The 15,464-nt window shown below is 61.0% G+C and overlaps 3 protein-coding genes across 4 annotated transcripts; 2 read left to right on the top strand and 1 right to left on the bottom strand.

Moving 5' to 3' along the window:
• Positions 1-995: 995 nt before the first annotated feature.
• EIF1 (eukaryotic translation initiation factor 1) lies at positions 996-2,628 on the top strand. Its single transcript, XM_064733923.1, has 4 exons — positions 996-1,170; positions 1,491-1,654; positions 1,745-1,846; positions 2,408-2,628. Exons 1-4 carry the CDS (start codon positions 1,140-1,142, stop codon positions 2,450-2,452), a joined length of 342 nt encoding a protein of 113 aa, XP_064589993.1. The 5' UTR covers positions 996-1,139; the 3' UTR covers positions 2,453-2,628.
• A 2,831-nt stretch (positions 2,629-5,459) lies between these two features.
• On the top strand, positions 5,460-6,772 carry LOC135458667 (gastrin/cholecystokinin-like peptide). 2 transcript variants are annotated; one of them, XM_064733932.1, is made up of 3 exons: positions 5,460-5,653; positions 6,131-6,319; positions 6,430-6,770. In XM_064733932.1, exons 2-3 carry the CDS (start codon positions 6,133-6,135, stop codon positions 6,552-6,554), a joined length of 312 nt encoding a protein of 103 aa, XP_064590002.1. In that variant the 5' UTR covers positions 5,460-5,653; positions 6,131-6,132; the 3' UTR covers positions 6,555-6,770. The 2 variants fall into 2 exon arrangements, with proteins under 2 accessions (XP_064590002.1, XP_064590003.1); XM_064733933.1 differs by lacking the exon at positions 5,460-5,653 and having other exon boundaries at positions 6,125-6,319; positions 6,430-6,772.
• A 186-nt stretch (positions 6,773-6,958) lies between these two features.
• On the bottom strand, positions 6,959-14,093 carry HAP1 (huntingtin associated protein 1). Its single transcript, XM_064733838.1, has 15 exons — positions 13,901-14,093; positions 12,111-12,187; positions 11,884-12,000; positions 11,679-11,779; positions 11,338-11,446; positions 11,136-11,214; positions 10,922-11,052; positions 10,771-10,845; positions 10,548-10,685; positions 10,075-10,142; positions 9,831-9,998; positions 9,377-9,663; positions 9,069-9,287; positions 8,555-8,648; positions 6,959-7,957 (listed from the first exon to the last, which is right to left on the bottom strand). Exons 1-15 carry the CDS (start codon positions 13,989-13,991, stop codon positions 7,555-7,557), a joined length of 2,157 nt encoding a protein of 718 aa, XP_064589908.1. The 5' UTR covers positions 13,992-14,093; the 3' UTR covers positions 6,959-7,554.
• Positions 14,094-15,464: the final 1,371 nt, after the last annotated feature.

Raw genomic sequence — 15,464 nt, 5'->3', positions numbered from 1 at the left:
AGGGTTTAGGACAATATGAAACAATAAGAACAAAGAGTTATGGATGGTCTGGGTACCTTTTACTGGGCAAAATAAGCCCAAAAAAGGACCCACGTTAACAGAGGATTAACCCTTAAAAGCAACAGCCTGTTGCATATTCATACACCTTATACATGATGCATAAATTCCATTCAAACACAGGATTCTGTCTGGGCAGTATCGAGTTCTTCCTCTTAATCCTAAAATGTCTTCAGGGCTGAGCAAGGTGAGAAGAACTCGATAATGGAGCAATAAATTCTTTTCCTCTGAAAGATTCAGGTGTCCTGTGGCTGCTATCTTGCTATGAGTCCTCTCTTTAAAAAAGCATCTTACATAGCATAGTTTTTGTTTTAACATCCTAAAACTGTATTTAACGCACTACTTAAGAAAAATAATACAGCATCACTTTCAAACATAACACATATAATACTTTAATATTTGCGAAAAGCCAATCATAAAATACGCATTTTTCACACAGGGAAGTTCGGGGGTCCCAGAGAGGTTTTGGGGGGCATAACAGGGGTGTTTGGCAGAGGGTTGGAGGATCCCAATAAAATTTGCGAGGGCTGGAGGGGATTTGAGGCCCCGTGAGGGTTTCGGGCCGCACCGCGTCCTTTGGAGGGGAGGCCCGAGGGGACCTGGAGGTGTTTGAGCGCTCCCGGGGAATGTTCTGTGGTTCATGGGGATATTTTGTGGCTCTCGGGGAGGATTCTGGGGCTCCCGGGAGGATTTTGGGGCTCGCGGGGGTCTCGGGGCCGACCCTGAGGGGGCTCGGGGGGTCCCGGCCCGGCCCAGGAACGCACTGCGCACGCGCCGCCCCGCGCGCTGCCGGGCCCTCCCCCCGCGCATGCGCCCCGCTCCCCCCGCGCCAGCCAGGGCGCGGCCGCGTTCGCCCGATGCGTCCTGACGCCCCCGAGGGGCGACCAATCACCGGCCTCGTTGGCCGTGCGTGATGGCGTCACGGAGGGGCGGTATATAAGCCGTCGGCGGCAGTCCCGCCCCCCTGACACTGCCTCGAGCCGCCGCCGCGAGAGCATCCTCCGCCCAGAGCCGCTCCCGCCGCCAGAGCCGCCCCCGCCGCAGCCGCCGCCGCCTCCGCCGAGGGAAGGGAAGCGTATCGTATGTCCGCTATCCAGAACCTCCAGCCCTTCGGTGAGGCCCTTTGTGCGGTGGGGCCGGGGGAGCGCGCGGGCCCCGCCCCGGCCCCGCCCCGTGGCGCAGTTGCTATTCCGGGCCCGGTTGCGTCAGCCGCGGGGGGGGGTGGGGGCGGAGCCCAAGCCTGACGGGCGGGCGCGGCGTCCAATGGAGTGGGGGCGTGGGTGGGATCTACGCGTGACTGGCAGGTGCCCGGGGGCGGGGTCGGGATATGACGGGCGGGCGCGGCGGCCAATAGGGCGGGATCTTTGCGTGATGGGCGGGTGAGGCGGCCAATAGGGTGGCGTTGGGGCGGGGCCTGACGGCTCTCCCCGCAGACCCCTTTGCGGATGCAAGTAAGGGTGATGACCTGCTCCCGGCCGGCACTGAGGACTACATCCATATAAGGATCCAGCAGCGAAACGGCAGGAAGACCCTCACCACAGTCCAGGGCATCGCGGATGACTACGATAAAAAGAAACTGGTGAAGGCCTTCAAGAAGGTGGGGCTTGGGGGCTCGGGGGTGGGGCAGCGGCCACGCCCAGCAGGGATGTTGGTGGTGTTAATGAGGATTTTTTTGTTTCTGCTGCAGAAATTTGCCTGCAATGGTACTGTAATTGAGCACCCCGAGTATGGAGAAGTGATTCAGTTGCAGGGTGACCAGCGCAAGAACATCTGCCAGTTCCTTGTGGAGGTAGGACAGCTTCTGTAGGAATGTGCCCCCTGTTGATGGAGTGACAAAACTATCCTTTGTCTCCTTAAAATGGAGATAAGCCCCGAAGTTTCTCTCCTTAATTAGGTGAACAGACATCTCATAGGACCTGAGGGACTTCACCTCAGACTTAAGGGTAGCTAATTTGGACAGGAGCCGAAAAGTCCCACCTGAGCAATTTACTAGAAAAAAAATGAGAAGAAAGAAACTAAAAAACTAGTTGCTTTGGTGAGGTGTTTTTCCAGGAGCAAAAACCTCTTCTCTGGCTTGGTTTTTCTCTGTAAAGAGTTTAATTATTTTGCCTTTTATTAAAACCTTTTTGTTTCCAACACTACCACAGAAGCCACCCTGCTGATTTTATGCCCCTTTTAAGGTAGCTGAGCTATCTTGGTTGTGAAATAAATCTCCAAGAACTTATAATACCTATATTTCACTACCTAAAATAGGCACAGATCTGTTAAATGCCCACAGATCCCTGAGTGTGAGCAGTGTTTCGATGCACAGAGGCATCACCCCACACTGAATTTGTTTTCTGTCTTGCAGATTGGACTGGCTAAAGACGACCAGCTGAAAGTCCACGGGTTTTAAGTGCCTGTGGGCCGCTGGAGCTTTATGCAAGAAGATATCCTTACCATGAAATTCCCACCTGTCCCTTGTCATAAGTTTAAAAGCAGCCGGTTTGTGTAATGTAACGATCTTGGGTCCACTGTTGAGTCTGGACTGTTGTAATTGGTGATGTAATAAACTGACACGAGCCCATGCTATCTCGTCTGGCTGTCCCTCATTTCCCAGAGCTAACCCAGGGGCTGGCACCATCCAGCCTGAAGCCACAAGCTCCAGCTAAGCCCAGGGACTCGGCCTGTGCTGATGGCTCCTCAGTCCAGCTGTGCTCCCATCCTGGCCTGCCCGGTGCCACCTGCTCCCTCTGGGCAGTGCTGGCTCCTGGGGGCACAGGAGTGACACCAGAGTGACCTGGAGGCGCCATGGCAGCAGCTCAGGTGTGGGTACCTGTGAGCCCTGAGGTGCCAGGTGCTGTCCCATGGGTTAAACTCGTGACAAGGACTAACAGCAGGATAACATCCCTGGAGCTGCAGAGCTCACACCCTGTGCAGTAACACGGCTTTGGTTTCGTTTCTAATGTTTTATTGTAATGTATTTAAAGTTATTTAAATAAAATTGGTTTTCAAAAGCCTGTGTGTGGTGGGTTCCATCGCTCCCAGGGGCCAAAGCACCTTCTCCTCTGGTGGGGTTCCCTGCCCTGGGGGGCCTGGGGGTTGTCCCCCACTGCAGGAACAGGAGTTCCCTTGGTGCTGTGTGCTGCTCCTGCTCGGAGCCCAGGGGTGGGTGGGTGCTGAGTCATTCCCTCGTTGTGTTCCTGGTAGTCCCGTGGGCAGGGTCAGCACTTCTGCTTCCCAGAAACTGCTCTGAGGAGGAGGAGGCGGCGCTGCCACCCGGGTCAGGCTCTGCCAAAGGTCAGGGGCTCAGTGCTGTCTCTATTTTGTGAGCTCAAGCTCAACGAGCAAGAATGGAATGTCGGTGAGAGTCCCTGGCTGAGGGCAGTGATGGTTCTGGGGACTGGCAGGTGCCTCTGGCACAGGAGCAGTGTGAAGTGCACTGAAATGCTGAATTTCAAACCTGGGTTTCTCTGCCATTGCCCCCAGCACATCTGCCCTTCAGCGGGGAGGGCTGGGGTGTCCTCCCACCCTGCTCACTCCTGCAGCCCCCCAGAGCAGGGCCTGGCCCTTCATCCCCTGCCACAATGTCCCCATCTTCCGTGGGTGCTCAGAGCACCGAGCTCACTGCCACCTTCCTGGGAGACTTTGATCTTGGAAACAGAATTGCTGCAATTACGTAAAGCAGTTGTGAGTGCACCGAGGGTGACCTCCAGCCCTGCCTGTACCTGAGAGTGCCCTCCAGCCCTGGCCATGCCTTGCAGTGACCTCCAGCCCTGCCTGGACCTCAGTGTGACCTGTACCTCCAGCCCTGGCCATGCCTCAGGAGAGAGAGGTGACCAGCCCTGCACATCACAAGCAGTGCTGGCAGCACCAAGGGCAGCATCCGCACCAGGTTGTGCTTTTGTGCCTACAGCCTCACCCAGCCCAATCTATGCTGCTGCTGTGCCAAGAATTCCCTTGCCCCTCATGTGTCAGAGCATGTCCAGCCTGGATTTCTCCCCAGTAGACTTGGCAACAGATTTGGCCACTGCCAGGACAGCTGGCCCCAGGGGCGAGGGGAGCTTGGTCCACCCTCAGCTCAGCCTTGGAGCAGGGTCCAGCCCCGATGCCCACGGGCCTGGTAACAAACCTGCGTCAGGGTGATGCCGTGAGTCACCGTGTCCCCATCACCCTGACGGCTCATTGGGTCCAGATTGAGCCATTAAAAGGCAGAAATTGGAAAACAATTTGTTTGTTCCTTGTGCAAGGTGCTGGTTGGAGCGAGCAATCGATGGCTGAGGGGTGCTGGGTGCTGCTGCCTCCCTCCATCCAAAGCCCATTTGTTTTTGGGGTGTTTGAGGAGCTGACACAGCTCCTTGGGGACAGGGGACAGTGACGTGCCCCAGCCCAGGATGTCACTCACAGGGTTTATTGAAGGAGGGAGACAAATGAGCTCTGCAAATACACTGATGGGGGATCAACAGAGGCAGCAGGAACCGCCAATATCCGATGGGGGTGGGTGGGGACAAACAGGATCGTCAGTGGGGCCCTCTGCTGCCACAGCACCCCAAAGCTTCTCGGGGTGCAGGGAGGGATCCAGAGCTGCAGAATGGGCTGCTCTGGGGTCTGTGTCCTGCTGAGGGGCCTCACACACACAGCCCCAAGCCCGGGGGCACAGAGCCCTTGGCAGCCCTGGCACAACACATTAAAAACCTGTGCACACACCTGGGTGTGAGGGTGTGGGTACATCCGTGTGTGTGTGTACAGACACACAGACACACGTGTGAGAATACACGTGTACACACACATACTTCTGTATACACATACATACATGTGCATGTGTGTTTATACAGATATTTGCATATATATTGCTATTTATAAACAGATATGTATGTATGTATAAATGTGTACAGATTTAGATATATGTGTACAAATATTCATGTATTTTCATATATATTCATATATATTATATATATTATATATTATATATTATATATTATATATATATATATTATATGTAATATATTTACATATATATATGTGTTTGTATATATATATATATATATATGTGTATATATATATATATATATATATATATATGTGTATATATATACACATAATCCCAGAATCATTTATGTTAGGAGTCCAGCATGTGTGTATGGATATACAATTGTGAATACTTGTATATACACATGTATGTAGACATGTACATAAAAATATATGCATACATATGTGTATTTATGTAAGCATTCATATATATACATATATCTGTGGTTCCCTACATACATATATGCATATTTATACATGTAATGTGATATGATATGATATGATATGATATAATATAATATAATTAATATAATATTCATTTTATGTATGTGTATATACATATCTGTCTGTGTGGCTCTGTGGGTCTGCCTGTGTGTCTGTCTGTGTGTCTGTGAGCACACACAGATGTCCGAGGGCCCCCTGGGGGTGGATGGATGTGATTGGAGCCGCCCTGGGGTGTGGCAGCCCCAGCCGTGCCTTTAAAAGCAGGGCTGAGCTGGGGTGATCCTGGAGAGAGAATCCCACTGGGACACCCACTGAGACTCCCAGGACACCCCCAGGACACCCTGCTGAGCCTCAGAACCCACAGGTGAGTCTCAGAGTCTCACAGGGCTCTGGCACTGGCTGTAGCTGACTTGGGGAGAGGGAAAGATGGAGAAAACCTAAGGAGCAGACGGGAGGGACAAAGCAACTCAGAGTCCCACTGAGGGGAACAGAGGGGATCTGGGGCCTGGCCGTGCCCTGGGCAGGAGAAGCTCCCCAGCTCTTTGGGTTCAAGGAGGAGCTGGATGATCCTATTAGCCATGGGCTTTTGCTTCCCTCATCCTTGCAAGGAGCCACAGGTGGGATTGATCCTTATGGACCCCTCTGCCTTCACTCTGATTCTGGGGGAATTGGGAACCAGCCAGGAGAGTGGGATGGAAAAGGCTTGGGGAGAAGCTGCAAGGGATGGAGGGGACTTGGGGACACAAAGGGAGGGACTGTGAACTGTCCATGGGCTGGGGCTGAGCCTGTCCCAGTCCAAGGGCTGCAGCTGCCCCATTTCCCCCCTGTTGTGTCCCCACAGCCATGAAGGTGTCCCTGTGCCTGTGCCTCATCCTGGCCCTCGCCGTGGCCCCCAGCCTGTGCCGGCCCCCAGCTGCCTTGGGGGACCCCCAGGAGCCCCCCCCGAGCCTGGCCCGCCGGGAATGGCCCCAGCAGCTGTCCCAGGAGCAGCAGCACCTCCTGTCCCAGTTCCTGCCCCACGTCCTCACAGGTACTGCGAGCTGTGGGTGGGTGGGCACAGCCTGGTCCCCATGGAAGGAGGGGGGAAAATAGCAGCAATTTCCAAATTTCCAGCTCTAACTGCTGCCTTTGCCCTGGCAGAGCTGAACAAGCACAAGGCCTTTGTGCATGAGGACGAGGGGCTGGAGGCTCTGCACGACCACTTCTACCCCGACTGGATGGACTTTGGCCGCCGCAGCGCTGAGGATGAGGATGGTGCTGTGTAGCTGCTAGGCTGGGCTGGCTGGGCAGGGCAGTGCCACACTCAGGGCTTGTCCTTTCCCTCAATAAAACTCTGGCACCACGGCTTCTGCACTCCTGCATGTGCTGGGGAGAGCTTGGGAAGGTGGGCAGGGGGATTTGCCCCCCAGCCCCAAAGGGCAGAAGGGATTTGCCCCCAGTTCCAGAGGGCAGAGGGGATTTCCTCTAAGCCCCAGAGGGGATTTACCCCCAGCCCCAGAGGGCAGAAGATATTTGCCCCCAGTTGTAGAGGGCAGAAGAGATTTTCCCCCAGCCCCAAAGGACAGAAGGAATTTGCCCCCAGAATGCAGAGGGGATTTACCCCCAGGCCCAGAGGGGATTTGCCCCCAGCCCCAGAGGGATGCAAGGGGCAGAGAGCACACACAGCAGCTGCTCTGTGAATTCACATTTATTTGCCAGGGGTTTGGGCACAGCTTGGAGGGAAGGACACAATTAGGGGAGCAGCAGAAGCACCCCCAGGAACATCCCAAGCTGTGGGTGCTGCTACTATCGCTACTCAGTGAGCAGGGAAGAGCTAAACCAGCATTCCCTTTGAAGCCAGTCCAGCCCAGGTGCTGGCCAGGGCCCAGCCCAGGGTGCAGGGGGGTCCCCCTGGCCCCAATGGGTTGCCCCAGGACAAACCTGAGCCCAGACTGGGTGTTCTCCATCCCTGCAGCATCTGGACAGCCCCAGACGGGCCGAGCTGCCTCTCGCTCCGCAGACAGGCTCAGCAGAAGCAGGAACAGTTTTTATTGCCAGAAATTGGCTCCTGTGCAGGGTCCACACTGCCCCAGCAGGGACAGGGTCAGCCAGCACCCCCTGTACCCCCATCCATGGGGAGCAGTGCCAGTTCTGTCCTTGCAGCCAGGCCAGAGCCCCCCATGCTGGTGCCAGGAGCGCTGATGGAGCTGGGGCAGCACCAGGAGCTGAGGCTGAAGCTTGTCCCATCTCCATTTCCCCATGGATGGGTGAGGAAGAGGATGTGCCTCACCCTGAGCCTGGGGGCTCTGCAGCAGTGGCACCTCTGGGTGCCCCAGAGGGCACAGGAGCTCTCTGCCCTCTGGCCACCACCTTGTCCAGCCCCAGGCGCTGCAGCTTCTCCACCAGGTTCCAGCTGAAGGTGCTGCTCCTGCCTGGGGGTCCCTGCTGGCCCCTGGGCACGGGGGGCTCACAGTGCTGGGGCTCCTGGCAGTGCAGAGAGGGGGCCCTCCACGATCCAGTGCCTGGTGCCAGGTGGGAATCTCGGCCCAGCAGGAGCCTCACGAGTCCCCTGGGGGCGCTGGGGGGTCCAGGGCCCAGCGCCAGCGTGGGGGGAGCCGGTTCTGGGGAGGGGCTGCAGAGGCTCAGCCCCTCAAAGGGCCCACAAGAAGGCACGACGGCATGATACAGACTGGAGGGAAGAGAGAGTAAAAGGGGGGATCAGCTGGGGGGGCCTGGCAGGACCCCCTGTCCTTCCCCTAAAGAGCCCTGGGCTGTAGGAGACCCCAAAGCCCCCAGAGGGTGCTGGGGCTGCTCCTCAGCAGCCGGGACACGCTGGGACACGGGCACAGCTCCAGCAGCAATGTCCAGACACCAACCAGGGTTTGTCTAACAGCGAACTCCAGCTCAAACCAACCCCCAGCGAGCCTTAGGGGGGCTCATTAGGGCTAATCACCGGTGCTCATTAATGAGGGGACAGCCCAGCAGTGGCTGCGAAAATTTCCTGGCTGCTGCCCAAGTGTGGAGGGAGGAAAAAAACCAAAAACCTGTGTCTGTTCCCCAGAGTGCCAGGAGCACTCACTGCTCCCCTGGGCGAGCCCAGCCGAGGAAGGCTGTCTGTCCGTCCATCCATCCATCCATAGACACACAGACACCCCAGAAGCCACATTTGGGGAGATTTCTGGTGCTGGCACCTCTCAGAGCATCAGGGGCTGCAGGGAGCCAGGCACGGGGGAGGAGGAGGAGGAGGAGGAAGGCCGGGGCAGGCAGCGGGGGCCCCGCACCTTACCTGGTGGTGATCGCAGAGGTGGGGTGGAGGATGTGGCAGGTGGTGATGGTGAAGGTAGACGGGGTCTGGGGGAGGTTGTTAACAGAGAGGAACACTGGAAGGGACAGGAGACAAGGGGTCAGGACACAGGAGAGGGCACGGAGGGCAGGCGGGGCAGCCAAAGCCGGGCTGGGAGCTCCTTGCACGGGGATTCAGCACCAACTGCGCCCGGGGCCTGCTCAGAGGGGGCAGCCGGCACAGGATGGGGCAGGAGATGCCAGAGCGGCCCCTCGCAGGCAGCCGGGGGGCAGCAGGGGCTCGCCGGGGCGGTGGCCGTGGCTCATCCCGCTCATCCCGCGGCCCGAGAAGAGCCCTGGCACAGCTGCAGGCGGAGCATCCCCCTGGGGAGCGCGGGGTGCCACGGACAGGCTGCTGCAAGGGGGGAAAGCACCGGGGGAGGCGAGGGCCAGCCGGGACAGGAGGGCAGGGACACCCCGGGGGCTGCGGCCCCTCCGGCCCCTCGCCCCCCGCTCACCCCTGGGGCGCTCCTTGGCTTTGGCGGGCGCTGAGGTAGGGAGCAGCTGGAAGGAGCTGGCGTCCACATCGTCCTCCTCCAGGTCATTGAGGCTGTAGACCTCCTCCAGGTCGGTGTCCAGCTGCCTGAAGTCTTTGGTGAGCACCCCGGGCCGGGGCACCAGGATCCCGCCCAGGTTGGGCTGTGCCAGCTGCTGCCAGTGGTGGAGCGTCACAGAGCCTGGGGATGGGAAAACAGCCAGGGGGAGCTCAGGAGGGGCTGTTGGACCCTCAGAGCACCGTCAGCTCCTCACCCCCTCTGCCCCTCACCTTCCAGCGGCTTCACGATCTGCAGCTTGTCGGGGAAGCAGGTGAGGGAGCCCAGGGAGAAGCCGGAGCCAGCCGTGAGCTCCGAGCCCCCGGAGTAGCTTGTCCCGCTGGAGACGACGCTGCCCTCGGGGGTGAGGAAGCCGCTGGAGCTCTCCCCATCCCTCAGCCTCCAGAGCTTGCGCTCCCGCTCGGCCTCGAAGAAGGAGCGCTCCGAGAGCCGCTGCACCGCCGCCTCCAAGTCCTGCCGGCCCGGGGCTGCCCGGGGCTCCTCGCCGGCGCCATCGGCTCTGATGGGGGCACAGCTTAGGGCTGCACCTCAGGGACCCCCCCAGACCCTGCCCTCCCTGCCCCAGGCTGCTTCCAGCATGGCAGCTCCTGCGCAGGAGCAGCCGCTGTCCCACCTGGCCCCGTTCATCCCCAACCCAGCTCCGTTCTCCCCCAGCCCAGCACTCACTGAGCATCCTCCGAGCCGGAGCCGTTGGTTTGGGGGGTGCTGGCCCCCCCAGAGTGGGCAGTGGACACCTGCTTGGAGCCCGGGACGTGGTGGGGAGACTCGGAGCAGGACTTGGCTTTGGCTGCCTGGTTCACGGCCTTCACCGTCTCAAAGACGCGCTGGTAGCTCCTGCGGGCAGGAGGGAGCTCGGAGTGAGCCGGACCCGTCCCACGGCACAGCACAAACCATCAATGACAATACTCACTTGTAGTCCGAGGAGGAGCTGTCCGTCCTCTTCCTCATCATGCCCTTGATCTCAGCCGCCAGCGAGTCCTGGGGACGGGATAGGCGGTGTCAGTATGGGGGGGGCAGTGTCAGTATGGGGGGGCAGTGTCAGTACTGGGAGGACAGTGTCGGTCATGCGGGGGTGCACAGTGTAAATTTACCTTGGGGGCAGTGTCAGTGCACATGGTGGGGGCAGTTCAGTGGGTGCCAGTGTGTATGGGGGCAGTGCAGTGTGGGGCAGTAATGGGGGGGCACAGTATTGGTGACAGTGCGAGGGGGGCAGTGTCAGTATGGGGGTGCACAGTGTCAGTATGGGGGGCATCAGTTGTGCCGCGTGTACTGGGGAGTGGGCAGCAGTGTCAGTATGGGGGGACAGTGTCAGCACTGGGGGGGCAGTGTCGGTACCGGGGGCACAGCAGGGACCCCTCCCGTGCCTCCCCCGTCCCCGCTCACCACGGGCAGCAGGCTGGCAGCGCTGTAGCGGCTCACGGTGCTGTTGGGGACGCTGCGGCTCCGCAGGCTCTTCACCTCCTCCCGCGCCTCCTGCAGCATCCCGCCGCACTCCGCGTACTTGTCCTGCAGATCCCGCAGCTGCGGGGACACCGGCACGGCTGGAGCACGGCCCCGGGGCACGACCCCCGGCCAGGGGGGCACCCAGGGCTCCCCCCGGGCTCACCTCCATCCGCAGCTGCTGCTGCACCTCCTTGGCCGCCGTCAGGTGCTGCTGGAGCTCCTCCACCTCGGAGCCGTACTGAGGGCAGGAGAGGCCGGGTCAGGGCGCTGTGCTCGCACCCCCCGTCCCGGGCAGGGGACCCTCACCCCCTCACCGTGCGACATTTCTGCTGCAGCTCCGCCACCTGCGCCAGCAGCTGGCTGATCTCCTCCTGCTGCCGCGCCGCGTCCTCCGCCCGGTGCGCCAGCTCCTCCGACAGGTGAACGACCTGCTGGCTCGCCTCGGCTGCGGGAGGGGGCTCTGTCACCGCTGGGCACCGCCCCTGGCCCCAGCCCACCCACCCGGGCAGAGCCCCGAGCCCTGCTTACAAAACTGCTCCACGCAGTCGATCATCAGCTGCTGCTCCTGCTGCTCGTACTGACAGGTCTCGGTGGCGATGTTGGTGGCCTGGGGGACAGGGTTGGAGAGCTGAGTGGGACAGGCAGGACACACTGAGGGGGCAGCTCGGGTCCCCCCAGGGAGAACAGGGCATTTGGGCACTGAGGGCATCCTGCAGCTGGCTGTGCCCACCTCCATGCGCAGCTTCTGGTTCTCCTCCTCCAGGCTCCTGAGCTTCTGCTGCAGGGTGTCGTACTGGAAGTACTGCTGCAAGGACAGCGAGGACTCGTGCCTGCGCAGCCTGGGGACAGCAGGGATGGCCTGAGCAGGGCAGGCAGGGTGGGAATGCCCACTCTGACCCGTGCCCGCTCCCCCAGGCACCCACAGTGACCGAGCTCTGTGGTGTTGGACCCACGGCCACCAAGGGAGGGCAGGGATGTGGCCAGTGCCAGCCCAGGGATGTGATGGCTCCTGGCCAGCCCACAGGAGCAACTGTGCCCCAGGGGAGCGGCAGGACAGGGGGTCCCACTCACGGTGTGGAGGTGGTGGTGGCGGGCTCGCTCTCCTCCGTGCTGGTGGTGTAGAAGTGCAGGAGGTCATCCCGCATGGACACCTCGTGGCGCAGCTGCGCAATCTGGAGAGACAAAAGCGCTTCAGGACCCGACCAAAGGGACCACAGCAGCCCCCAGGGGGGCACACAGGGGGCCAAAGCCCAGACCTGTGCCCAGGAGCTGTTACCTCCTCTTTGGCCAATTCCAGCTGCTCCTCCAGGAGCTCATTGCGCTCAGTCAGGCTCCGGTTCTGCTTCAGCAGGGACTGCCCAATGCGTGCTGCCAGCTCCAGATCCCGCTCTTTCTGCAGGGGCAGGTCTGCCTCAGCTGGGACTCACCCCTTCCCCACTCCTCACCCAGCCCTGTGTCCCCAGGGTGCCACCAGCCCTCACACAGGTGGCATCTCCAGCGTACCTCATCCAGCAGGTTGGTGACAGCGTCGATATCGTGGTAGGTCTTTGTGATCCTGGCCACCCGCTCAGCACACAGGACTGGGGGGAGAGGGCAAAAGGTGAACTCCCACACTGTGGGAGCACTGACCCAGGGGCTCAGCACTGTCCCCCCAAGCTGGTCTCCAAAAAGGACGTTTTGTCAGCTGGGTGGCACCTCACACAGTGCCAGGCAGGGATCCCCACAGCTGGGACAGCATCGGGGTAAATGGGGGGCCTCACACCTAGCCCCCAACCCTGCCCACACCTTGCGGGGGCAAGAAAAACGCTTGGCACCCTTGCTGACCCCACAGCACAGGCACAGTGCCAGCCCCACTGCAGGACTCACGGACAGAAGGGGGAACAAGGAAGGGCAGCAGCAGAGACAGGATCAGAGGTGACATCTCCAGCAGAAAGCAGGCTGGAGCTCCAGCATAAATAGCCGTGGGTGGCACCGTGCCGAGCCGGGCTCGCAGGCGGCGTCCCCTCCAATCTGTCCCCAGCCCCCTCCCCCAGATCCCCCCTGCCCTAGTTTGGTTTCTCTCTGGGGGAGGGGACGCTGCCGCCCGCACCCACCCGATGCCCCCGCAGCTGCACGGCCCCGGAGGCGGGGAGGGATCGGGGGCTCCCAACGGGCCCCCGGCACAGCTCTGCGTCCCCCGCCGCTCCCCGGGTCTGGCGGGGAGAGGAGGTGCCAGCACCGAGTCTCGGTGCCCCCGCTGCGGATCCTGCCAGGCAGCGCCGGGCACGCACCCGGGGGGCGGCGCTGGAGCCGGAGGGAGCCCGAGCAGAGCCCCGAGCCCTGCCCGCACCCCAGAGCCTGCTACAGCCCCGGAGCTGCCTGTGCCCCACACCCTGCCCGGTGCCCTTTCCATGCTCATTGCCCCGAGGGTGCGTGCCTCAGTTTCCCCCGGCTGCGCTCAGAGCCCCCAGTCAGAGGCACCCCCCAGTGGCGCAGACGAAGTGGGTTAACGGGGAAGCTCAGCCACACAAATCCCATTAGGCGTCCCCAGCTGGGGTTGTGTAATGGCGAGGGTGTTGTCATGGCAATGCCCCCACTCGCCACCCCGGTCCCGTCCTGCCCTCACTGCCCCACGCCCCAGAGGGCACGGATCCCAAACACGGACCCCAAACACGGTCATGGGGCGCAGGGCCAGCCCCCTCCCCAGCCTCACCCCCCTCTCTGCACCCCGACAGGAGCCGCTCTCCGCGGGGGTCCCCAACTGCACCTCGTCAGGCCCCTGAGCCATTAATTGGAAGTAATTAGAGCATGAGCATCGTTACGCTTGGAGCGAGCGGCTGGCCCTGGCAGACGGGGGCTGCGGCGCTGGCGAAGATGTAAACATCCACCCAGGGCCCGATTGGGGGGGGAGCACCCCGTTCCCACGGCAGGAGGGGCGCCCTTCCCCACGGGCACACCTGGCACACCTGGCAGGGCCCCTGTCGCCACCACTGTCCGTGGGGACAGCTCTCCTTGGGGTCGGGGTGACCCTGGGGGTCCCCAAGGGACCGGGAGGCGGCAACCCCGGGCCGGAGGGCGGCAAGGGAGCCGGGGATTGAGGGAAGGCACAGGTGGGGAGCGCAGGGCACCTCCCGAGGGAAAACCCCGGCCCTGACCCCTCCGGACCAGCCCCGGCCCCGGGGACACCCCGGCCCCGCCGCTCCAGACCAACCCCGCGGGGAGAGCCCAGCCCTGCCGCAGCCGCATCCTCATCCTCACCCCCATCCTCATCCTCACCCCCATCCCCGGGGCGGGACCACCCGCGCCGCCCTCACCTTCCTCCAGCTCCCGGGCGATGGGGTCCGCGCCGCGCTCCGCGTTCCCGTTCAACTCATCGTAGGCGGCGGGGCTGCTCCAGATCTCCATCGCGCCGTGCCCACCCAGCCGTGCCCACCCAGCCGTGCCCAGCCCCGCCGCGCCGAGCGGAGCCGCTGCGGCCGCTCCCACCCCTATTTATAGGATCGCCCGCTCCCCGCGCACCTGCCCGGCGCATCCCCCGGCGGCGGGGCCGGGGCCGGGGCCGGGACGGGGGCGGAGCCAGGCGGGAGCAGAGCGGGGGCGATGCGGGGGTCGGGGTGCGCATTTCCCCCGTTTTCCCCAGGGACACGATCCCCATCAGGCACCCCAGGACTGGGCTCCTTGTTGGGGAGCCCACCAGGACAATCCTGGGGGCTGGTGGAGGTGTGCCACCTCTTGGAACCCTGGGAGTCCCTGAGCAGCAGCTCTGCAGTGTTGATGCTGTGGGTCACCCACAGACAGCAGCTTCTGCTCCTTGAGAAGGACAGGGGGAGATCTGGGGCCCTTCACACAAAGCCATGGGGTCCCCATGAGAGTCAGGGTACGTTTTTCTGGCCAGCCCTGCTCTGCCACCCGCCATCATCACCCACGTCACAAACCCTGCACCTGCAGTGCCCATTGCAGTGCTGGGACCTGCCAGGTCCCTGATCAGGAATGAGGCCTTTTCCACCCCACTCCAGCCTCCCCATTCACCACCCCTGGCTCCAAGCATGGCCTGGCATGAGCCAGGATGCCCCACACTCCCTGGCTGGCACCCTCTCATCCCCACAACCACACTGGTGCAGAGGCAGCACAAAAGCAGGAAAGGTGAATAAATCATGGTGTGCTGAATTATGGAGGAGCTGGCAGGCACGTAGCACAGGCCGTGGGTGTGGTGCTGGTAATGCCAATGTACTCTGTCCTCGTCACCTGCCCCAGTGCCCACCCTTGTCAGCACCCAAACAATCCGTGAAGGGATGCAGCTGGAGCTGCCCCTCAACATTGCACACCTTTGTTGCTTGACTCCTACCCATTGGGATCCTGCCATAAACCCTCTGGAGTGAGGATGGAGCAGATCCCCTCAGTCCCAGCCTCTCCCTCCTCCTGGAGCTGGATTTTCCCTTGGTAAGGCCTGGGATGACACAGCCAGCACCACCAAGTGTGGGCACTCACACTCCAGGGACCCCAAGGACTCAAGCACACGTCTCAGCATGGACAGCATGGACAGGAGCTGCTTCTTCCTAATCCCCTGCCCCAGGATTTGCTGCTCTGGGCAGGTTCCCCGTGCCTGCACAAGCAGATTACAGGGGGCTATTTCTGATGGCAGCTTAAAGGTTTGACGCCATGGGCCCCCTCCAGCACATGCCAGCAGCACTGGAGTGGCTGTGACCTGCAGGAGTGTGGCACTGAGAGCCACTGGCCCCATGGAGCAGGGCTGGGGTGCTGGTGTGCTGCATGCTCCCTACCCCATGGCACAGAGACAGATTTTGGGGCTCAATCCCTCGTACTGCCACTACAGGAGGCTGTGCTGATGGTCGCCTGCTGAACAGAGAGGGAGCAGCC

This window comes from Zonotrichia leucophrys, chromosome 27 (assembly GCF_028769735.1).
Source record: "Zonotrichia leucophrys gambelii isolate GWCS_2022_RI chromosome 27, RI_Zleu_2.0, whole genome shotgun sequence".
Lineage (NCBI taxonomy): Eukaryota > Metazoa > Chordata > Aves > Passeriformes > Passerellidae > Zonotrichia > Zonotrichia leucophrys.
This window is presented reverse-complemented; position numbering and strand designations above follow the sequence as displayed.

Bases quoted from the DNA above. Each gene is read 5' to 3' on its own strand.
- EIF1 (XM_064733923.1), top strand. From the start codon at position 1,140: ATGTCCGCTATCCAGAACCTCCAGCCCTTCG. The intron at 1,171-1,490 runs GTGAGGCCCTTT...CTCTCCCCGCAG, and splicing joins CCAGAACCTCCAGCCCTTCG to ACCCCTTTGCGGATGCAAGT. The intron at 1,847-2,407 runs GTAGGACAGCTT...TCTGTCTTGCAG, and splicing joins TCTGCCAGTTCCTTGTGGAG to ATTGGACTGGCTAAAGACGA.
- LOC135458667 (XM_064733933.1), top strand. From the start codon at position 6,133: ATGAAGGTGTCCCTGTGCCTGTGCCTCATCCTGGCCCTCGCCGTGGCC. The intron at 6,320-6,429 runs GTACTGCGAGCT...TTGCCCTGGCAG, and splicing joins CCTGCCCCACGTCCTCACAG to AGCTGAACAAGCACAAGGCC.
- HAP1 (XM_064733838.1), bottom strand. From the start codon at position 13,991: ATGGAGATCTGGAGCAGCCCCGCCGCCTACGATGAGTTGAACGGGAAC. The intron at 10,143-10,547 runs GTGAGCGGGGAC...TCCCGTCCCCAG, and splicing joins CTGCCAGCCTGCTGCCCGTG to GACTCGCTGGCGGCTGAGAT. The intron at 9,999-10,074 runs GTGAGTATTGTC...TCCTGCCCGCAG, and splicing joins AGCTCCTCCTCGGACTACAA to GAGCTACCAGCGCGTCTTTG.